Genomic DNA, 24,006 nt, shown 5'->3' with positions numbered 1-24,006 from the left:
TTGGTTCCAATCCTTCTCATTGAATTGTTTGTTGATTTTCCCAATTTTAGAGCAAAGCTTTTACATTTTTACTAGTCGCGGACTTATGCAATGTGTGGAAATAAAATAATTATTTTATAATTGTAATATAATGTATAATTTGTTGAACATAATTTGTTCTCCCCTAAAAATTAAACAATTGTTATTCGGTCCAATTAAGTCTACTTTGTTCTCATTCGGTCCAATTAGGTCCACTTTGATCCACTCATTCAATTTTAGTCCCCTTCGGCCCATTTTAGACTAATTGGACCTTAAATTGATGTGTGTGTGTGTGTGTGTGTAATTTTTATTTAAATAAATTATTCAAATTCTCCATTCTCTTATAAGAGATTATTATGCTAATCAAGACTCAAAACAAACTTATACTGAATATGTATAATTTATACTTTAAATTTTATTGTAGATAATTTGTTCTCTCTAAATATTAAAAAATTTCAAAAAATAATTTCCATCATTTTTACAAATATATAATTTAATCATTTTTGATGTTTTTGATTGATATTATTCTTTTATGAAATAGTCATATTCTTCTAACTATTTTTATTATGCATTCTATTTTGCTAATTTCTTTTGGTACAATTAAAATTTTTAAGTTTCAAAGTTATTGTTCAAATTCTCATTCTCTCAAGGAGAATATTATGATAACCAAAATTTATCATATAATTACAATTAATAGTACTCAAATAATTAATAGTACTCTCAACTCAAACTTGTATTTTGCCATCAAATTGGACTGAAGTGATCTGAAATAGACCAAATAGATCGAAGTGGACTGAATGGTCCGAATTGGACTGAATAGATCTAAGTGTACCGTATGGATCAAATTGGACTGAATAGATCAAGGTGGATTGAATTGATTGAGTGGGCCAAATTGGACCGCAATAGGACGAATGGACCTAATTGAATTGAAGTAGACTGAAGTGGACTGAAGTAGACCGAATCGGACCAAATCGATGAAGTGGACTAAAATGGAATGGACTGAATGTCAATATGTGATTAGCATAGCGAAGATTGTGTTTTGATATAAACTCAAATTCTTACTTCCAAAATAATCAAGTATTAATTCAAACAAAATCAAACCAACCAAATCTATAAGAGAGAAAGATATACTACTTGTAATGAGGAACTAATAAATACAACACTAAAACGTATGTACCCAAAATAGAGTTTCAAAAATCACAATAATTCATCAATATAAAGTAGAGTTGCAAGAAAGAATAAAAAAAATGAAGAGAGAGAGAGAGAGAGAGAATAATCAGTTTTGTAGAGATTCATCAAACCAAAGTAAAGTTTCAAATAATTAAAAAAAATCTCATCAACCTAAAGTAGAGATGCAAGAAAAAAAAAGTCAAAAATTGAAATCTTTTTAAAAGAGATTGAGAGAGAGAAATATAATTTTTTGTGTGTGGGAAAACTATATATAGAATGAAATAGAGAATTGTAAATTTATAGTAAGAGGAGGGGAATTAGAAAAGCCAAAAATAAAGGAAGATAACGGGATATAGAAAAAGTGATATTAAGATAGATAGTAGTGGGGTGACAAAAAGGTAAAAGGAAAGGGAAAAGTTGGAGAAAGTATAATATTAATTTATGAAATTAATAAGAAAAAAAGAGTTCAAAATAAATGAGAGAATGTTAGAAATGAGTGAATGATGTTGCCGCTAATGTGGCTTAATCGGAGTGTAGCAACAATAAATGCTACGCTTCAACTTTTATATATAGACGAAGCAAGTAAAAATGTTACTAGATGGGATAATATTGAGTGATTCTCTGCAGAGTATGTATGTAACGGCATTGTTTGTTGATTTTTGATCTTTGTGAGTGATGATATTGTGTACTATACTATCACTACACTCTCAGATCTCTACCAAATAAATGCCACACTGACTGCTGTCAGAGAAGCTTTACGCCAAGCTAGAAGCCTGGGATTTGACAGAACAGTAATCCTAAGCAACAAGAAGCATGTCAAAGCCATTACCTTTGAGCTAGAGTGCACAGCCATCTGTAGGTGAGAAGTCGTAATTTTTGGCTTTGGCTCCACCAATGGAGCCCCGATTTTGTAGTTGAAAGTGCTAAAAATAGCAATATTACTTTTTAGCACCACAAAAAATAATGCTCTAACAACCCCATAGACTTGCTCATCACTAATAATAGCAGACCTAGACTACACGAGGGAAGAGGGGTTCATTTTTCTTGTATGGTAGCTGATCATAGGGTGTTAACTGTCAAGTTTGATTTTGAATTGAACTAAACACGCACCAAGAATTTTTCTAAACCATTATAAATGTCTTGGTTTGTAACTTTTTCTCTTTTCTTGGTGGTAAAAAAAGAAAAACGCTAGAGTCAAAAAGCCCAAAACAGGAGAAAACACACCCGAAAAATAAATCCATCCTGGTGACCTACGTATTTAATCATCTTTTCTTTTGCTTTATTACTTTTTTTTTACTTAGTGGAATATATTATAAGCTTTTTTATTTTTATTTTTTTAATTTCAACTCAAGATACGAGAAAGTATTTGAGTATCCTATTTGACTTAAGAAAGAAAACGGTTTCGGATTTCCGGTCCACTTCTATCAGTTCAGTTGTCTCCAATGTCTTTTTAGTGGATGCGTTGAATTGCAAACAATGTCAAGTAGCAGTACATCGTCTAAAAATAGATAAAACAAGACCCTTTTTCAATTTGCATGTTAGTATGTTACTAATAATTTTTTGTTTACTAAATTCTTTAACCTTGCCCTTGCTTCAATGCAGTGGCGGTAGCAGAGTCAAAATTTGAGTTTTCCTTAGTTTTTACTTTTTCCCCCTTTAAACGGTAAGAAATAACATATTGTCCCATGAGTATAAACAGTCAATTTCAAAAGCGATCTATTGATTGACCGTATACACCATCTAACTTACCGCCATACATCCAAGTATTCCTTATACCTAAAACTTTTAAAACATTGGAAAATTCCAGCAAACAAAGTAGCCACATTAACAATAATGTGCAGCCACAGATAAGCATAATGAAATCATGAAGAGCATGTCCAAAGTGCTTGGAAGCATCTTCACTATCATCATGATACATTTTCTTCAAATTCCAACCCAGCTTGATTTATCAAGCAACAAAGGGCAGGACTTGCCTTTGTATAGAGGAACTTGGGAAGAAAATGATGACAAGTCTTCGATGTTAACAATATCACTGGCAAGGCTAAGTTTCCTGTATGACTTGAACCATCCAGGCAACTTTCATTCTTGTCTTTAAGTAGAAAGCATGAAGATGTTCCTTCATCTCCAGGAGATTGAAGAGCATAATTGAAAGGTGAATGATGCTTCCTTGAGGGACCACTTAATGATGGACAATCCCATTCTAAATCAATATCAAGTCCAGAGCGAAGGAGGAAACCTTCTAAACCAGGATGATGATATCTCTCACAAAAAACCTTGCTCATTATATGGAGATTATGAGAAAGGAACATGCTGCTATCTTTGCATTTAGTATCATTTCTGCAATCTTCAGCCAGAGTAAGTAGTCTGGTGCAAGTGTTAGAGCTAAAGGAAAATGGTTAAAATCAGCGTTTGTATCTTCCTTGACGTTGACGTCAACTTGTCTTCCAAAATCAAGGCCATTATATAGCTGGGTGATAGGGACCATGGTAGTGACATAACATTTGGAGAATATGTGGACAGGAAGGATGATTCACTCAAGTCTTTTGTACCTATCCTATCATCTAGAGTGTGCTTCCCAGGAACTTCATGAAAGTGAATACACACTCAGCTCTGTATTTTGACAGACAAGGTTCTTTCCTCTGTATTCCTGTCAAAGTCCCAACCAGAAGAAGAGGATGTGACTCACTTTCAATCAAATTTATTTATTTTTGGATAATGTCAGTCATCCAGTTCTTTGAGATGATTATATGCAAGGGATCCATATCTTTTAGATTGAAAGCCATAAGTGGAATCACACTGAGTACATAAAATAGGACTTCTTCCTCCTACTTCAAATCTGGGTTCCCTCATTTCATACTTAAGACATGCTATACTAGCATTATTTGGGGGACTTAAAAAATTTGAGAGATCCACCTCTGGCGATCTATTCAACCAACAAGATGAAGGATCATCCACGTGTGAACCATAGTCAAGTTCCATATAGTTCCTTGCAGGCATATGACATTGTAACTTAATATTATGAGCTGACTATGCAACTCTAAAGAAGCAAGAAACTGGGATTTGGTCTCAATATCTACTTCCCTTAAAAGTTAAAACCAGCCGGAGATGTAATTTCATCTTAATCACCAACACCAACAGAATAATTCACATCCATATGGAAAGCAAAAGGAGCATACACTGTTTTTGTTGCTCTCAGGGAACAGGCGACTGAGAAGCAAACGAACATAGTCAAACCTGAGAAAATTTCTACTAGTCGATATGAGGCTAAAAGAAAAAAGAGAGAACTTATTAATGGTCATGTGTCTAACCCCTTTGAACAGAGTTCTTCAATATGAGGATACGAGGTCTCCACAATGCATTCACATAATTTCTGTCTCTTTTTAGAAAAAAATGATTTCTACAAGTCCATGAAACGAGGCTAAAAAAAAATAGAGAGAACTTTTTAATGGTCATGTGTCTAACCCCTTTGAACAGAGTTCTTCAATATGTGGATACTAGGTCTCCACAACCCATTCGCGTAATTTCAGTCTCTATTTTAAAAAAAATTGTCTCCATGACTGCTCTGGGCCCCTAAACATAAAGGCATACTTGCAAGCACTTAAGACTATTCTGCAAAGCATTCCACCAGCATCTATAGTTGTGAGGTTTGGAAGTAGTAAAAGATTGTTATAATCTAACTTAAACAAGCAAAATTAATCCATGAGGTTGCTAGGGAGAGAATAGATTTTGAAAATGCTTAATAACTTGTAAAAATCTATATTCTTTTCCTCCTTTCCTTCCATGATTTTCGCTACCAAATGAAGTATACATAACCCCAGGATTTAACACATTGCTATATTTCTCAATATTTTCATGTATGCTGCATATACCTGCTGAGGTTGTACAAGCTTGTAGTGGAGTTATCTCTCCCAACCAAAAGCTAAAAGTCAAAATGGGTTACTTGCAAGAATCAAATCAAGTTCTGGATTCCAATTCCAATTCCAGGGGATATATAGCAAACTGAGAAATTTCATTAGCAGTTCTAATTCAGCATCATAATTTACAAGATGAGAACATTAATGTGGATAGTGACATATTGTAATTAAATATAGTATGAATCATCTAACATTAAATTATGAACAGAACCCCATAAATAAAGTGGTGGTGAATATTCTACTTAAGAATATTGAAACCAAATAACTCTCTCTCACCTTTTGGAATGCTTAAATTCAATTTAGTCCTTTGCTAGCTAAGCTCTGTTGGGGGCTAGCTAGTGAACAGGAGGCTCCTTGGGCAAAAATGCTAGTGGCTAAGTACCTATCCCCCAATAGAGTGTCTGAAGAAGGAAAAAAGATGCCCTGCTCTAGCATTTGGTCTGCTTGCAAGAAGGAAGGACCTATTTATGTAAAAGGACTGAAATGGTCCGTGAGGAATGGTGAGTCAATTAAGGTATGGAATGATTTTTGGTTACCTATGGGCACTTTAAGAAGTTTAATTGAAGGACCTTTGTACCGAGAAGAAGAGCTCATGTCAGTTAAGCAATGCTTTGATCTAATCCATGTTTGGAAAGCGCAATGTCTATCATTTGATTTGCCTGAGCATATTCTCAATGCCATTAAAGCTACTCCACTGTCTTGTAACTGTGAAGCAGTGGACTCTCTTCAATGGGCTTTTTCCAAGAATGGTTTTTTATCCCTCAAATCAGCTAATTTATTGGCGAGGGGTTTAAACCCTTTGAACCTTGTTGCTGTGTCGGTAGCATGGGTGTGGAGAGCTGAAACTTATCCTAAGATTCAATTTTTTCTATGGCTTTGTCTGCATAATAGTGTGCCTACCGGGGAAGTTTTGGGTTCAAGGGGTTTAAATCTTGACCCCATGTGTAGCTTATGCCACCAAAACAATGAATCTATTGACCACCTATTAAGGGGCTATGTGTTTGCTCATGGGTTTTGGCAACAACTTCAGTACCCGGTTTGCATGAGAGAGATCTTCAATTTACCCCTTGGAGAATGGCTTGAAGCCAATTGTAAGACAGACATCAAATCCAAATTTATGGGCATTCCCTGGAAGGTTTTATTTCCCATGGGAGTGTGGCAACTATGGCTGCACAGGAATAATTTTGTTTTTAGAACTGGCAAGGTGGATCGGTCAAGTTTCAAGAGATGCATCAAAGAAAGTATTGAGTTCTTCTCCATAGGCATGAATTCTAAGCTGCCTAAAGCCAAAACAATAGTTGCTGTGGGTTGGGAGAAGCCTCCAGCGGGTTGGGCTAAGCTTAATTCAGACGGGTCACCCTTGGAAATCCGGGTAGTGCAGGAGGGGGTGGTGTGATCAGGAACCATGAAGGTCAGTGGCTGAAAGGGTATGCTAGGCCTATTAGGTTCACCAACAGCTGCATGGCAGAGACGTGGGCACTCAGAGATGGTCTGCTATTGGCCAAGGAAATGGGGCTGAATAATCTTATCATTGAATTGGATGCATTAAGTGTAGTTCTGCTCATGAACAATGATACCACCAATCTGTTAATGGAACCTTTGTTGACTGATTGCAGGAACCTGGTGAGAGAGATTCCCAACAAGCAGATAACTCATGTCTACAGGGAGGCTAATCAATGCGCTGATGCGTTGGCTAAATTAGGTGCAAGTAGTTTATCATATTTTGTTGTATTTTTGAACCCACCGCCTATGGTGGAAAACATTATAGCTTCTAATAAAGCTAACTTGCGATGTAACAAACTAGTTAATTCCTAGTTTTATGCAATTTCTATGATTGACCAAAAAAAAAAAAATTCAATTTAGTCTAATCCTAGCCACCTAAAAAACCATTCCTAGATGGCTTTCTAATTCTATCCATGTTGTCAAATAGCCCCCCAAACGTGTCATAGTGCATGGCAGCACCAGGATTCAATTACCAAGAAACAAGTTGTCAGCAATTAAGGAAGCATAGTTCACCTCTTGCAAAGCATTGGAAGAATTTTTGCTAGGGATTCAGAATACCAAGGGATATCTTTAAAGGTGGTCTACAATATCACTTTTTTTAATAAAAAAAAAAGGTCTAATAATTCAGTATAATTGCATTTATATCTGACACTTTCAAAGAAATTAAAATTGACTGGTCAGTGCATTCTGGACATCAGATGAGGAGTTATTTCACACAATAACTTATAAGGTTACATTAAAATCACAAAAAGGATTGCATATTCAAATTAGAGTGAACATTCCATTTATCTACAAGCCAGATTACCGTGACATTATTACTAAATTAGGCGCAATAATTTGTTGTCAAGATTCTCTTCCCTTTTTATTGATAGAATAACCAAGAAAAGATTAATCAGAAGCATACCATGTAAAAGAAAAAAAAATTCCACTTCACAGCACACACCTGTGTTCATTGATGCGCCACCAAGAGGTGAGAGGAGTGAGCTAAAGTTATTAGGTGTAACGTTTTCAGCAAGCAATGAGAAACCGAAGTCCTTACAGCTAAATTCGACACTGTTGGGGAATTTTGCATAGTACAGAGAAAGCACATAAATAATCATGTCCAGACCAGTGCAATTCATATCCGAAGAACTTATCTTTAAAAAAAGAAATTCATACCAGCCTTTTAAGACAAGGAGAAAAAAAAAATTACGAATAAACCCAAATTGCAGTTGAGATGCATTTCTGAACATTTGCCTAATAATTACCACTACGATTTTATTTATTACTTTTTTTTTTTAATAAGAGTAAAATACTTCTTTCAAACAAATAAATTGTACAAGGGAAGACTATAACACATCCATAAAATTCATACATGCAATAAAATCCCAAAAAAGAAAAAAAAAAATCCATTTTCCGATTCCAAAGATTAAACGTGGCAAAAGTTTTTCCTAAACAAAAAAAAAAGAAATAAAAAAAAAGAGGCACGGTGCCATTTGAAACTTAGAACCTGTTAACTGATTTGCCATTATTATAAGTATTATTATTTTTTTCCTTTATGGAACAAGTTTGAACCAAAAGGATTATAAATGAAAGGTAATTTGTTGAAACAAATAGAAAAAAAAAAAAAATTAGGAGAAAAACCTTTTGTTGGTTGGGATGTTGGATTTGGAATGCAGAAATCGGAGCTCCGAACTCCACGGTGCCGTTGTTGTGGTATGGCATCCACATCTCATTCATTTGATTGTTACCTGTTTCAAATTAATAAAAGAGCGAGCCCAGTTTTCAGCTTGATTATTGGGAAATTTAATTTTACGAGGTACAGGAAATACTGTGATTTTTTCTTTTCCATGAAATGATAAATGTTTCTTGATCAAAGCTTTAGTGGTTAGTGAATAGTGATCTAATTCACATACAAGAAATTTATTTATCACTCTCTCCCTGTTTTTTGACTGAGACGTGTATCAGCAATGCTAAAAAGAAAAAAAAAAGTTGTAACAATTTTGATGTGACAAAACTAAAGTAAACTTAATTAACTGTGTATTTTTGTGGGCGCAGGTTGTCCAGTTACTCAATCCACAATTCTGAAGAGATGGTCCCAGGCCTTTTTGACGCCAAAAACATATTAAATGATGGTAAAAAAAAAAAAAAATTTAAAAAGAAAAAAAATTCAAAGAAGGAAAATAAAAAAAAAGTGAGAAAATAGAAGATAAAGATTTTTTAGAATTTAACTCTATCATGGACTTTTTAAAATTTAATCACCACATCATTAACTATTTAAATAAATAACTAAATAAAAAAAAAAAACTTTAACGCCAAAAACATATATAATGATGGTAAAAAAAAAAAAAAAAAACTGAAAAACTTTAACTCCAAAAACATGTACAATAATGGTTAAAAAAAAAATTCTTAAAAAGAAAAAAAATAGGAAGAAGGAAAAAAAGAAGAAGAAGTGAGGAATTAGAAGGAAATAGTAATTGATCTTAATCAGGGAGTATTGTAGTAACTATTTTTATTTCAATTCAAATTTTCAAAATTACATTTAAAAAAAAAGAAAAAAAAAAGAGTTGACGTGATACATAAAAAAGAAAAAGAAAAAGTAGAACTCAAAGAAAGTCATTCATAAACTAAAGAAAAGAAAATAAAGAGGAACTTGTAAAAGATAGAACCTGAAAATTTGTTGGTTGAATGCTTCTTTTGTGGCATAAGACAATCCTGTCTTTGGATCATAATACCTACAACATGAAATGACAATTCATTAAGAAGTATTGTGGTAGAGTATATGAAGGAACTATTCATTTCAAAATTAAATTTAAAAGAAAAAAGAAAAAAGAGAGTTAACGTGATACATATAAAAAAGAAAAAGAAAAAGTAGAGCTCAAAGACAATCAATTATAAACCAAAAAAAATAAAACAAAGAAAAACTTGCAAAAAATAAAACCTGAAAATTTGTTGGAACCTTTGACAATAAATGTCTTTAATCTGAAAAAAAGAAAGAAAGGAGGATGTAGAGCTAAACTAAATGTCTTCAATCTAAAAAAGAACGAAAGATAGAAAGTGAGATAGAAACTGCAAAGCGTATGTGAGTTTGTGAGTTTTAAGTGTAGGAGTTTTAATTTACATATTTATTCTCGTTAGTTGAAAACTTGTAAGTGGATATGATAAGGGTACTTTAAACTAGCCTCATCACATGTGCTTCGCGCGTGCGATGAGGGTTTTTTTTTATTTTTTAAGTGGTCCTATTTTTCAGAAAAAAAAAACTGTATTTTTTTATTTTTTATATATATATATATAATTTTTATTTTGAAAATCTAATTTAAAAGTGAATAAATCAATTTAAAATTTAATAAGAGAGTGGTCCTAATTTTTAGGTAATGTTTTAGTGGGAGTTAGAGTTGCACTTTTACTTAATTGTCCTTTAGTTTTTATCTCTACTTAAACATAAGGGTGTATGGACATTTTTGAACTAAAAAATATGGAATCTAAAGGGAAGCCCCTTAAATAATAGTATAGATAAAAAAGCCCTAAAGAGAGTGAGAGAATGGATGAGAGTGTTTGGAAATTTTGGTTCAAGCACGTGACTGGGAGGATGTGATACTCTCTCTCAAATGGCAACAGTTTAGGGGGTGTTTGGTTTTGTTTTCGTTTGGGATGGTTAGGGATAATATTTGTTGAAGACTTGGAGAGGTGAGTGAGACTAAATAATTTTAGTCATTAGATTTTTTTTTTTTATAGTGAAAAGTTAGAAATTTTATTATGATAATATCATGAGTTTACAAATTACAACCAATACATTTGTGCGAAGGGATATCCTCCAACCAAAACGAGACTCCTTTGTGGGTCTTAAAAATCAAAGATAATTGATTAGCTACACAATTTGAAGCAATACAATTATAAATGGAAAAAGGTTTGACTCATAACATTATGTTTACCTACTGTGTGAAAATTGCAAAGAGTAGAGACCGCATATATATAGTTTTAGTCACATAATTTTTTTAATGATTTATATGACTTGTTTAAAACTTTTAATGATACATATGGATAATCTCATAAGGGTTTGGTTAATGAATGCCCTAAGGGCATATACATTAATTATTTGTTTTAGGAAACTTTTTTTATGAAAAATTGAAATATCGGTAAAAAAAAAGTGAGTTACTTTTTCATTTTACCATAAAAAATTTCTTAAAATGGTTTACTAATGTATACCCTAAAGGCATAAGTCTATAAATCCCATCTTGTAATTTCCACGTAATGACTAATGAGTTGGGAAATGTAGCAACAAACATGTTTGGAAGATGTAGCTCTAAAGAGAATTAGTAAACAATATGATCGAGGGTGCATTAAGATTGCAACAACTTAGATCCAATTTGGTCAAAGAACACAAATTTGATAGAGAAGTTGATAACAAGCCCATGGAATTGGCAATTCTCAGCTTGAATCCACCGAAGGATAGTTTTTTAAGAGTTTTGAAGAGGGCATTGGAAGAAGGCATCGGTCTTGTAGTAGTTCCACTCATAAGTTTTGGTTCAAGCAAATTTAAGTATGTGCCTTGAATTGCTTTTGTTCATAATCTTGAACATAAAGGATTAGTGGGTTGCAAAATGTAAGATTACTAAAACCATTCTCTATCGAATAATATAAAAGGGTATCTGCTCATGTTTTCAAAATAGGTTTTTTTGTAAGAATATTGTTAATGTCCTCAAATAAGAACAATCTTTTATGCTTTCCACACTCTTTAGCACACTATTGATAGACTATGTTCTTGCCCATTTCTCGTAGTAAATTATGCATCCACAAACTATTGTCACTAACCTCTATGAGTGATTTATCAAGAAGAACCCTTAATGGTAAACAAAAGATAATCTAGTATTTCTAAGGATTTTCATGGATCATTTCGTTTCATTGTTCCCTGTAATCATGATCATGTTAGAGCCAAGTATTCAGTTGTTCATATTACTAGTGTTTCCAGTAAAGTCAACAACTCAATTATTTAAACAAAGTAGAGGTGCAAATGTGTAAACAACGACCGGAAATTATTCAACTACATAGTAATTTTAAATTTTTTAAAAAAAAAAGAAAAAAAAAGAGAGGAAGACAATCTTAAGAGACTAAAATGACAGCTGGGAGCAAAGTTTTAAAAGATACATGGGACTAACTGCTAGTTGCTACATGGGACTAGCTCTCTCCAAACTGCTTGATTTAAAAAATAAAATAAAATAAAATTTATACCAATTTGAACATGACAACTAATTTTTTTTGTGTAATATAATTTATGTGAAAGAAATTATTGAGAAAAAAAAAACTCATTTGTTTTCTGACGTTAACAAAAACGTACTGTTTTACATAGTTAACAAATAAACATTTTTTGGTCGGATTCTTTCTCCATCAAAAGCACTCAATTCATATGAATTTTTATATTATTTTTATTGGTAGATCGATAGAAAGGAACAAAAAAAAAAAGAAAAAGAAAAAAGCACTAGAATAAAAGAGTACAAGATTAGGAGTCCACTAATCTAATTGCTGAATGTCCTTCATCAGCTCTATTATCTCTTGTTACTTCTAAGTATTCTATACAGGTTTGGACTTATTTTTCGGCTGTGGAGGCTTTCCTTTATTCTGAACTGTCAGTTACCCTGCACATAGAAAATCAATGTTTTACCATTGATGACCACATTAGTGGCAGGGAAAGGATCTCCCTTCAAAGTTGCCATGTTCCTACTATTAGTCCAAATAAACCAAAAAATAGAGACACACTACACTTAGAAGTACTTTAAATTTTTTAAATTGCCGCTGATGCCCTTCAGCCAGCTCTTGATCCATGCCTGAATTGAGTAAGGCTAAAAGAAATCAGTTCTAACGGATAGATCTAATTAAACCAGATATCTATATGACAAGCAGAAACAAGAAAGCCTTTTAATAGTTCCAAACAACTAAAACCCATTTTCATACTTTAAATTAAAGCAAACCAAACTATACGTAAGGGAAAACAAAGAAAAATATAAGAATTAGAATTCTAGTTTATTCATTTTGATTTGTCATGCCTATTCTTACCGATCAGCTTGTGCTTATGGACTTCTAAACTCAGGACAACCCATATGCATAATTTTGAATGGAAACATGGGATAAAACAATAAATTAATAGTAAAAGCTTTCCAGTTTTGATCTTTACTTGCTTTCCAACACATGATTTCTACTGCCTTTAAACTACCAATAAAAACCTTTTCTTGCCATTCATTTTTTGGTACATTGAAACAAAGGAACCTACACAACACAAGAAGAAAAGATTAGAATATTAGGAGTTCTCTGTCTGTTATCCAAGCTAATGTTCATAAAGACTTAGGGCAATAGTTGTTAGAGATCAAGGCTCTGCCAAAACGTTCGTCCATCTGTCAATCCCAAACTTTTGTAAATTGCTAAATGACAGAGAGAAATCCCAAAGCTAGAATCTTCAACAAACCTTCATAAAAAAGCCAATAAAGCTGCTGTCATAGAATCTTCAACAGCCCAATTGAAACAACCAGCCACGGACAAGGACCTCTATTTTTACAAAAAATGAAAATGGATCCCCTTTCCTTCTCTTACCCTTGCAGCTGTCATCCAAATGGAGTGGACTTGCTTATCCTATTGCTGTCTAGGCTTTTCTATGTTTTTGCACTGTTAGTTACCCTGCACATTGAAATCAAACTTTTACAATACTTTGACCACATTAGTGGCAGATAAAGGTTTTTTATTCACTGCTCCCTTGTTCCTATAAGCCAATCAAGTAAGGCTGAATGAAATCCATTTTAATGGACAAATCAAACAAGCCAAATTTCTCTACATGACAAGGGGGGAAAATATGGTCTAAGCTTTCAGTATCTTGGACACAAAGGACATATGTCCCCAGTTGTCTTCTCAATTCAACCCTCACATGAAGAAAACTCAAAAAAATAAATAAATAAATTAGATATCTATAATCATTTTAGAAGGTAACTGTAATATACATAACTGGGTGCAATGCCCAGGGTCCTCACTTAAGGTTGTGCCAGTAAGATCAATAAAAGACCTACCAGCTTGGTTTCTACAATTCCTGGTATGCACTAGCCATTTTCCTTTTTCAACAAAATAAGACCTAGATTTGGAATGAGGCATTATGAGCTTGTGAGCAACATAAACAAGAATTAGGAAAATTCTCTGAGCATTATTTTGGCCATAGAGTTTTGAAAAGAATTCAAAATTCGCTCCAAAAGTATCTTTAACTAGGATAGCGGCCACAACTTTCAAAGAACCCAAGCAATTTCATTGAACACCCCTTTGGGGAAATCCAACAAAATTGGAACCACATGCATATACTTAGATGTTTATGAACATCTTAATAAAATTGGAAATCCAACAAAAAGTTATTTCTTGCCATTCTTTGTTCATTCTAGTCAAACTACTAGGAGTCTCATTGACAACTCTAATCAAACATATGGTGGGCAATCCTTTTATAAATGTACACTGAATAGACAAAGATAATGCAACTACCAACGGAACTTGAATTAAGAAGAAAGAAAATGACAGTGACTCACATGTAAATTCTTGCCAATTGCTTAGCTTTTTTTCACCACATTCCTTGTACTGACTTGACTCCTCACAATATTTACCATAAACTCTTTCAAGCCCTCGTAAGGAATGATGCTGTTGTTGCTACACTGAACCACAGTACGATTGAGATCTTCAATGTCTTTCCTATATACCACACACAACCCGCATTTCTTCACCAAGCTTGAGTCTCCATCAATTATAATTCCAATCTCATGGAATCCATTTGCATTACATTCCCATAGTGATTTTCTGTCCTCCTCCTCGCAGAGTTGAGGAAGCAAATAAAATAGGGCACTATGATTTGATAAAGCAAGATTGTGAACGCCTAATTCAAAATCTTTTCCATTGACCGTCAATGTGCAGTAAGCGTGATAGTGTCTCTGAGTTTGGTGACGTGGAAGAGAACAAACAACGCAACCAGCAATCCCAATCCAGTCATTACACAAAGGAGAAAAAGGTTCCATTATATTCACTTCATCCCCCATACATTGATGGCTAAACCACTCTGGAATTTCACTTCCAGGAAAAGCCATTGCATATGAAAATTCCTTCAGACATTGATTCTTAGGAAAAAGTCCCTGAAACATACAAAGCATGCTGATTAGAACACGCGCGCGCGCGCGCACACACACACAGAGAGAGAGAGAGAGAGACCTGAGCGGACTTTTTTATCACTGCAAAAGACAAGTCAAAGAAGCCTTGATTGTCACTTAGTTTGCTGCAATCTGGAAGTGCGAGGATTGGCACAAATGAAGAATTTAGTTTCAATTGATCCGGTAACCTTTCCAATGAGGAGCAACCACATCCCTTAATAAAACCTATATTTAAAGGAAGCTTTGGAAAGGATTGAAGACTTGTGCAATTATCCACGTTCAAATGTTTTAGATTAGATAGTTCAGCCATGCTATCCGGAGGGCAACCAAAACTATTTTCACTTAGAGATAAATGTTTTAAAGAGAATAAGCATCCAATATCATTGGGGATTTCCTTGAGATTGCAATTACTTAAATTCAATTTGGTCAAAGAAGACAAACCAAATAGAGAAGACGATAGCAAGCCCTTGAAATCAGAACCTCTCGACATTGGATAAAAAGGGAGAAGCTGAAATCCACCAAAAGCTATTTTTTTAAAAGTTTCAAAAATAGCATTAGAAGAAGCCACCTGTCCGTTCACAGCAATCCCCAAGTTCTTTAGTAGTTTTGAGCATCCACAAAGATTGAGATCTTTAAGCCACGTCATATTAAAAAATGTGCTGGGAAGAGACATAAGATTTTTGCAATCCTTTGCGTTCAATGAAGCAAGGCCTCTCAAATTTGCAATTGATGTGGGTAGTTTTGTAATAGATGTGCCATCCACGTAAAGCTTTGTTACACATCCCATGTTCTCCCCAAATTCTGATATTGTTTTTATCTTTGAGCAATCAGAAAGAATAAGAATCTTTAGAGATTCCATCTCAAATTTTCTTGGAAGAGTTTTGAGATTTTTACAACCTTTTAGATTAAGAACAGTAAGCTTTTTCAACATCTCCCAAGACTGTAAAAAGCCATAAACAAAATAATTTTTAGCTTCAAAAACCTTATAGTTTAATGAAACTATTGAAAGAAAAATTGTAGAAGGGTAATTATTACCTTTGTGTCTGTCCAAAGTCGTTCAATGTTGCTAAAACACAGGTGAAGTTCAATCAACTTATTTGGTAGGAAACTTGTTGGCAAATTCTTTGAAGGGTATCCACGCCACTTAAGAAATCTTAAGTCATTAGGAAGATATTTGGGATCATACATGAGGTGAGAATCTTTAATTATGAGGAGTTTCAAATGATTCATCTTTGAAAATGATTCACGATTCCAATGTGCCCCTTTTGTTCCTAGAAACGTTAAGACGATGCCTTGAATTGCTTCCGTTCCCTAATAATCATGAACAAAGTGGATTAGTGAATTGTAAAATGTATAATTACCATAACTACTTTATGTTAAACTATGTTGAATTAGTTAGGTATATTCTTGGGTTCTTTCAATAAGCTCTTACCGTATTATTTGTGAACACATTGTCAATATCTTCAAACAACCACAATCTACTACGCTTCTCAGGTTGGTCTTCCGGACACTCTTTACAGACTATATCTCGACCCATTTGTTGGAGTAAATCATGCATCCACAATCGATTGCCTCGCAACTTGATGAAGGATTTTTCAATAAGAGAACTTAATCCAATTTTAGGGTGAAGCTCAAGACATTCTAATATTGAAATAACAGTTTCTTGATTTTTATGATTAAAGAAGCATGCAATATTCAAGAAATTTTTCTTCTCTGTTTCATGTAGTCCATCATAACTTATTTGAAGTACATTGAGAATTTTTCTTTCAGGAAATTCTCTAAGCCTATCTAATTCACTTTTCCATTCAAAAGTACTTCTTCCGTTCATAAGGGAACCCAAAACCTCAATGGCTAAAGGAAGGCCACTAGCATAATGTACAAAGGCTTGAGACAGCTCTAGATAATCTTTAGTAGGATGCTCTTTGTCAAAAGCTTTTAAATTAAAAAGATGAAAAGCTTCATCATTACTCAATACTTCAGCCTCATATATACCATCTACGTTTTGTGTCTTTAGCAACTTCACATCTCTTGTTGTTATGATAACTCTACTACCTGGACCTAACCAATCATGCTTCGCACCTAATTTGTTCAACTGGTCTAATTCATTTACATCATCAATAATGAGAAGAATCTTTTTGTGACGTAACCTATTCTTGATCATGTAAACTCCATTATCAACATCTTTTACATTCACGTCTCTTAGAATCAAAAGATCATTTAAAAGTTTTTGTTGTAACTGAAGTATGCCATATTTTTCGCAAACTTCCCTGACATCAGTAACAAAGCTACATGCTTCAAATTGATTAGAAATCATACTGTAAACAACTCTTGCTAGAGTTGTTTTACCCATTCCTCCTGTTCCCCTAATTCCTATAATGCGAACACCATTTGACTCTAGAGCTAAATGTGACATCAATTTCTCAACTTTGGAACTTGTTCCTACTAGTCCCTCGGTAGCTACAAAGAATGTATAACTCGGTTTATCTATTATCACTTTCACAATATTGTCAATAACTTCTGCTTCGGGCCTGCAATAAGGAGGGAATAATAAACAGTGAGTTTGAACCTCCCATGACAGGATCCAAATTAGAAAATTTTGCAAATATATAGCATTTAGTATAGTTGATTAAAACTGAAATTCCAACAAGTACATGTATATACAACTTATAATGTAAAATCTGAATGTATCATTTTAGTTTACTTTCATTCCTTAAGAAACCTAGGTTTAATTTGAGACATATGCACTATATACTCTATATTATAAATATGAATATTAGCTGGATTTTAAAAAAAAAAAAAACCTTATTTCATGCTACTTATGTTTCCATGTTCGGATGGGTTTTGAATCTAATAAGTTTTTGACCTAGGATAGTATAAGCAACACCAGGAATTTTTCCCCTTTGTCAAGAAAAAAAAAAAAAAAAGAAAAAAAAGAAGAAAGAAAGATATTTTGAATGTAAGATTTGCTTTTATAACACAATGTGTTCTCTTAAAACAAAAGTTACATAGGGTTCTACTTAGTTTAATTGGTAAAGTTTATTATCATTGAATAAGATATCTTGGGTTCGGTCACTGTTTACCCCCAAAACCAAATAGTGTCTTAGTATGATGATAAAAAAAAATCATTAGGAGCAAATGTCATATATTAAAAATATATAGAAATAAATAAACAAATAAAAACAAAGGTCTCTTTGTGTTCCATTGCATTTAATTGAGTTAAATATTGCCCATATGGAAATAATAAATGTCTTATAAAATGTTGAAAAGGTGAAGAACAACTTTGGCTGAAATAATAACTTGTATTTCTTTATCTTTATGACAATTGGGACTTGGGAGTGTAGTTATTTTTTTCTCATAATTGTTAGTGGAATTTTTTGTGAATAATGCTATGTTCACAATATTTCATAACAAATTTTAGGTGGGAAGTTATTACTCGTTCTAATCTAAGCCCACCACTAAAATAAAGGCAACTAGTTGCAACTTGTTGCCTAGGATATATTGTGAAATTGTTGTTGTGAATGTAACATTTCATTTTCTTTTGGTTAGTATTGCCCTTGAATGTAGGCATAGATTTTATCAAATTATGTTAACATTTGTGTCTAGTATTGCTTACCTTTTTATTTACATGTTTTTCACAACAAATTATTATTCGAAGTAGAACTTCTACTATTACAACAAGTAACTTATAATGAGTTTACCCAGATTTTTTTTTGACAGCTCTGTTTCCACATATAAGTTTGACAATTCTCTCTCTCTCTCTCTCTCTCTCTCTCTCTCTCTCTCTCTCTCTCTCTCTCTCTCTCTCTCTCTCTCTCTCTCTCTCTCTCTGAGAATATGATATTAAGTAGAGTAGCCACAAGAATTTGTAATTGCTTGAGCAACTGTACATTTCAAATTATTCATGCAATAAAAAATTGTACATGAAGCAAGCATTTTGGTTAATCTTTTCATGGTTCATCTTTTCAGGGCTCCACAAGTCCAAGTGCATCTCAAATTATTGATAAATAAAATATGTTCAGTTTTACATATACTATTGGTGCGCACTAGCAGAAGTTCATTAAAAGTTATAAATGTTATGGAGGAAAATATTTCACTTATATGTTAAAAGAGTTTTGTAGCTCAATCAACAACTGTTGATGTTTCCAATAAAAATATTTAGGGTTCAAATCTCCTCTCTACCACAATAACTTTTGAACTATGAAAACATAAACATTTCACTTTTATCATTAAATTGAATAATACATAGGTAACAAAAATAAGATAAAAGAAATTTAAATTACATTATGAAAATTGAATGTATTTAAGTAAGAGAAAGGAATGGAATAGAATGGAATTAAATAACCTTGATTGGATGTTTTAAAATAAAGAAATGGAAAAGAATGAAAATGAATAGAATGTAAGTAATCTTGTTTGGGAGTAATATGGAGGGAATGGAATGGAATCATTTTATGACAATATTACTATTAGACCTCCAATTTTAAAATAAAGGGTTGAATATATAGGGGTATTTTGGGAGTTTTAGTAAAAAATTTATTAAATCTAATTATATTCCCTCACATTCCTCCCAATTTCGAGGGGAATGAAAATTTGAGGTTTTAAGGAACTAGAGAAGAATGAGTGTTCCCTCCTACTTATTGTATTCCCTCCTACTTAAACTCCCAAACAAGGGAATGGAAGTTCATTCCCTCTATTAAATTAAAACTCCCAAATAAGGGAATGAAAGAATATTCTAAAATTATTCTTTTCATTCTTTTCCATTTTATTCTCTCCTCCCAAACGAGGCCTTAACGACACAAACTTTTTTTTTGAGAGAAAGTTTACGACGTAAACTTAAAAACTATGATATATAGATGATTAAAGTAACTTGAAATTCTTTGAACTTTTAATAGTATAATTTAAAATAGTATTTAAACGTGTTGAAGATTTGATAATAAAGTTTATTTTAAACCAATATTTATGAATAACTTTAATATACTTATTATAGAAAGTCATATAACATAAGCACTTTGTGCGACATATTAGGCTCTTATGTAGTGAGCCACAAGGAACATATACAATGCGTATAATAATTAACACAACTTTAAAATTAAAAAAAAAAATCTGTGGCTATTTTATTATTCATAATGTGGCTATTTTATTAAAAAAAATTTATTTGGCTAAATTAAGGCCCTCACAACTATGTTTATAATTTTAATCAATTCAAATTTAAAGCTCTTTTTTAAATAGAATTTTATTTTGACTAATTATAATAATGGTGTTTAATTCTATTGCTACTTTATTTGTAATGGTTAGGTTTTACATTTGTGTTGGCTAATTCCCGTGTTAAGTTAAATAAGTGTTAGAGAGAGTTGTATTTAAATAGTTTGCTTAGTATCAAGTGAAGGAGTAACATTGAAGAAATCAAGCATGAGAAGACTCGTTCGAGTAAACTTCATACAAAGTTTACAAACCCTCAGCTTGACATTCTATTGACCCAAACTTAAACAAGTTTTCTCAATTGTGATTTTAGGAAGAAGTTAACTATCTTTTCTAGTCTAACAACTTAACCTAATTTTTCAATATAATGTTACTCCTTGACCTAGAAAACTATTTAAAGGGAGCCTTCTTTCACTAAGCCTATACAAAAAATCCTTCCCCATGATTTTACAACCTTTAGCCTAATTTGACAAAACCACAAAAGTTGTTAAGCATACTAGTGTGTTCATTAGTTTTTCCATCCAAAAGGTTCTTTAGAGCATCAAAGTTCTGATAATTGAAAACAAGTTCGTTCATTGGGGAGATTTTTTAGAGGAATTCTAGAGTTTTGTGGCAACGACAATGGAAGGTGAGTTGGCTTTTTTTTTTTTTAATTTAATTTAATTTTTTACTTCATCATCAAATCTGTGTGATTTTTACCATTTTCATTGCTTTTAGATTTTGGTGATACTTGTAGTGGTTGTACACCATGGCAGAGTCAGAAATTTTTTTTAGTGGGGAGGGGGGGGGGGGGTTAAGCTATATATATATATATATATATATATATATATCCAAAAAATAATGTACACGCATATTTATTTATTGCTTATACATGAAATGTTTGTAATTTTGATTTAATATATGATATTCTCTTACATTAATAAAAATATTTACATCAAATAAGTATTTTTACGTTTTGCATCTTTGCAAAAAAGAAAAGAAAAGAAAAGAAAAAGTAAGTTTTGACATATCAAAAATAATACACTCTTGCCCTCCACAACCGGCTTTACAATATATCAATTTTTTAACTCGAAACTTATATGAAATTTGATCACGGTCAACATGTTAATCCATTGTTTGCGCTATTGGATTCTAAAATCATATTATTTAGTAAATATGTTTGGTATTATTCTATAATTTAAAAAAAAAAAAAAAAACTATTTTATCATTCTTATTTTTTTCTCCCACTTTCCAAAGGTTGAGATTTATTCTGAATATTCTTATTTAACAATTTTAACCTTATCATATTATATACTTTAAATTCTTTCATTTTATTTATAACTATTTAATGAGATATTTCTTGATAAATTAAAGGATCAAATCATCAAATCTTATTTCCTCAAAAAAAAAAAATCATCAAATCTTACTCTGTTTAAAGTAATATAAATTACCTATCATGTATAATGTGGGCGGATTAAACATAACATATATTATAGTCTAAATATCGTATTGTATGATGTAATTCATGGTATATATATATATATAAAAGAAGAGCTACTTGAAACATTTTTAAAAAGTCAAATTACTTTACCTATCTTGTGAATGCCACCCGGCGAGATTGGCCACTTCACTTAAAGCATCTCGCCAAGTTTTCACCTTCTCTATGTTCTTCAAACATTCTACATGCTTAGCAAAAGCTTGTGCAAAAGTACCCTTCAAATTTCGTACATCAGATGGGTTCACTTTATAAAATATAGGTAAAACGGTCATTTCCATTTCTTTCATGCATCGAATGATCTCTACAAGTTCATCCAAGCACCATGTCGAAGATGCATAGTTTCTTGAGAGAATAACAATAGCAAATCTCGATTCTTTTATTGCTTTCAATAGTTCTGGTGCAATAGATTTTCCTCTCTCTAGTTTTTCATTGTCTCTAAAGGTAGAAATACCCGAACGTTGCAAAGCAACATATAGATGATCAGTAAAACTATTGCGTGTGTCGCCTCTGAAACTAAGGAAAACGTCATATATCCACCGTCTTGAAGAAGAAGATGATGATGACAACAGTGAGGCTCCTTGAGTACTCATTGAATCCAATGGAAATATGTTGGTAAATCTTGAACCACAATAAGGATAAAAAATAAATTAGTAAAAAAATAATTTGAAGGACGTGTGTGGAAAGTAAAATAACTAGCTAGGAAAGAAGAATATGATTTAACGTGAATTTTTTGAGAAAAGAAAAATAAAAGAGATAGATGCGTCTGAAAAGTGAAAATTTACAAATTTAAGGAGTTGCAGCAGTGGTTATAAAGCTCAAAAGCTAGCTTGAAATAAAGCGGCCTTCTCTAACCTTTTCTTTTTCTCTTACTAACTAAATTGATTATTCTTGAAAGCAAGTATTTATTTCCCACTAACAAGTTTGAACCCCTTCTTATTTACCTTGGTCTTTCTTCGAGAAATCTTCCTGGCAAAACAATGACCAAAAAATATTTTTAAATGTAATGATTATTTGTAATATAAATATATACACACAGGATAAACTCAATTATTTTTAACTGAAATGATAAGACTACATCCTTCCTCCACACATCCTGAATAGAATCAGGTAGGGAGTTCTTATTTCAACAAACAAATTAAAGGATCTGAGAGAGGCAGCAAATTTAGCAAAAGCATTTGCTTCCCTAAAAATGAGAGTTGAGAGAAAAGAACATTTATAAAAAGAAGCTTTGACATCAATTAATAAAATGTTTTTGCCAATTCAAACTATCTACCATGTCTCTTTTAACTGTAGGAGTTACCAGATCAAGCATGAGGGGATCAGTCTCAAAACCCCTTTTGTTTTTTGAACTTTAATATGTGAAGAACTTAAGTGTGTTCAGCAAATAGACTCTTAATTAGTGTTGCTACTCCCTTACTCTTAGTACAAGAATGCAAGAAGTTCAATATCCTAATGACCCTAGTGGCTACCATCTGTTTGAAAGGAATAAATCGTAGCATATGTTGATAAATCTTGAACCACTAAGTAGTTCCATTGCAATTTCAAATTGAAGTAAAATAAATTAAAAGAGCAAAAAAAAAAAAAAAAAAACCTTCGTTGTGAATAATTTTTTTTTCTAGGAGGGAAGTAGAAGACATGGATGTGTGCAAGAAAAGTAATAACTTACAAATTTGGAGAATTGCAGAAATTGGTTGTTGTGAAGTTCTATAATAACCTCTTGAAACAACGCTTCTGGATACAATTCGAATTTATAGAACAACTTTTTGCTTTATACTAGAATTTGTTTTTGTTCTTAGGCAATGCTCTCAAAAAAATAATTCCAACCTTTTCTTTTATCTTTACTTATGCTCAAAAGTAGCTTTAAACAGAGTAGTTGTGCAAGTGACGCTTTCTTTCCAGGAATTGTCCTTGCAAAACAACAACGACAACAATTATTTTTAATCTTTCTTTTTCTTTTTCCTTTGTCAAGATGCTCTCTCTTTCCTCTAGGCATCTTCCAGTCAAAAGGATGACTGGAAGTTCTCAAATTGATTAAAAATAAATAAATAAAAAAAGACCCACGAAGACTTCTTTTCTTTTGGCAAAATAGGGTATGCAAGCGGCCATTCCTCTCTTTTAACTGTAGGTATCAGATGAAGCATGAGAGGGGATCAGTTTCCAAACCCACTTTTGTTTTTTAAACATTTGAATATGTCAACTTAATTAAGTGTGCCCAGCAAATTGACTCTTTGTAATTCCAACTTAGTTGTTGTCTTGCCTTCTCAAGAATTAATAAGTTTATGGGTTCCGATTCTTCACCTGTTATCGTTTGTTGATTTCCCAATCTTTAGAGCTAAGCTTCTAGATTTTTAACGGATAGGATTGTATAAATTGGATTCGGATCTTTAATCATGGAAGAACTTTGGTAGATGCGCAATGTAAAAGAAATAACTTGTAGCCAATGAAAAAACAAAGAAGTCATTTAATAGTTCCTAACAAATGAAACCCCTTTGCATGCTTTAAATTAAACCATACCAAATTATATGGGAAGGACATCTAAAGGAAAATTATGAAATTTTGAATAGTTTACTTGCTTTCAGGCAGATGATTT

General features: G+C 32.5%; 2 protein-coding genes across 4 annotated transcripts in view; both read right to left on the bottom strand.

Moving 5' to 3' along the window:
- LOC142619924 (uncharacterized) overlaps positions 1–8,461 on the bottom strand; it is a 100,701-nt gene extending 92,240 nt beyond the window's left edge. For all 3 annotated transcript variants that reach the window (XM_075793304.1, XM_075793305.1, XM_075793306.1), the window contains exons 1-2: positions 8,229–8,461; positions 7,549–7,658 (exon numbers count right to left, since the gene is read on the bottom strand). In XM_075793304.1, coding sequence (XP_075649419.1) covers positions 7,549–7,658; positions 8,229–8,320 — 202 coding nt within the window. In that variant the 5' untranslated portion in view covers positions 8,321–8,461. The remainder of the gene's footprint in view (positions 1–7,548; positions 7,659–8,228) is intronic.
- Positions 8,462–12,258: 3,797 nt separating this feature from the next.
- Positions 12,259–23,278, bottom strand: LOC142618870 (TMV resistance protein N-like). Its single transcript, XM_075791909.1, has 8 exons — positions 23,083–23,278; positions 22,358–22,382; positions 21,510–22,034; positions 16,176–17,271; positions 15,779–16,054; positions 14,805–15,683; positions 14,135–14,728; positions 12,259–13,250 (listed from the first exon to the last, which is right to left on the bottom strand). Exons 3-7 carry the CDS (start codon positions 22,004–22,006, stop codon positions 14,156–14,158), a joined length of 3,321 nt encoding a protein of 1,106 aa, XP_075648024.1. The 5' UTR covers positions 22,007–22,034; positions 22,358–22,382; positions 23,083–23,278; the 3' UTR covers positions 12,259–13,250; positions 14,135–14,155.
- Positions 23,279–24,006: the final 728 nt, after the last annotated feature.

This window comes from Castanea sativa, chromosome 12 (genome assembly GCF_040712315.1).
Source record: "Castanea sativa cultivar Marrone di Chiusa Pesio chromosome 12, ASM4071231v1".
Taxonomy (NCBI): domain Eukaryota; kingdom Viridiplantae; phylum Streptophyta; class Magnoliopsida; order Fagales; family Fagaceae; genus Castanea; species Castanea sativa.
Note: the sequence above shows the minus strand (reverse complement) of the source record. Positions and strands in the feature narration are given on the sequence as shown.

Excerpts from the sequence above, each read along its gene's own strand:
- LOC142618870 (XM_075791909.1), bottom strand. The coding sequence starts at position 22,006 with ATGAGTACTCAAGGAGCCTCACTGTTGTCATCATCATCTTCTTCTTCA. Across the intron at positions 17,272-21,509 it reads GGGTGGCATTCACAAGATAG|GCCCGAAGCAGAAGTTATTG; the intron begins GTAAAGTAATTT and ends TCCTTATTGCAG. Across the intron at positions 16,055-16,175 it reads ATGTGTTCACAAATAATACG|GGAACGGAAGCAATTCAAGG; the intron begins GTAAGAGCTTAT and ends CATGATTATTAG.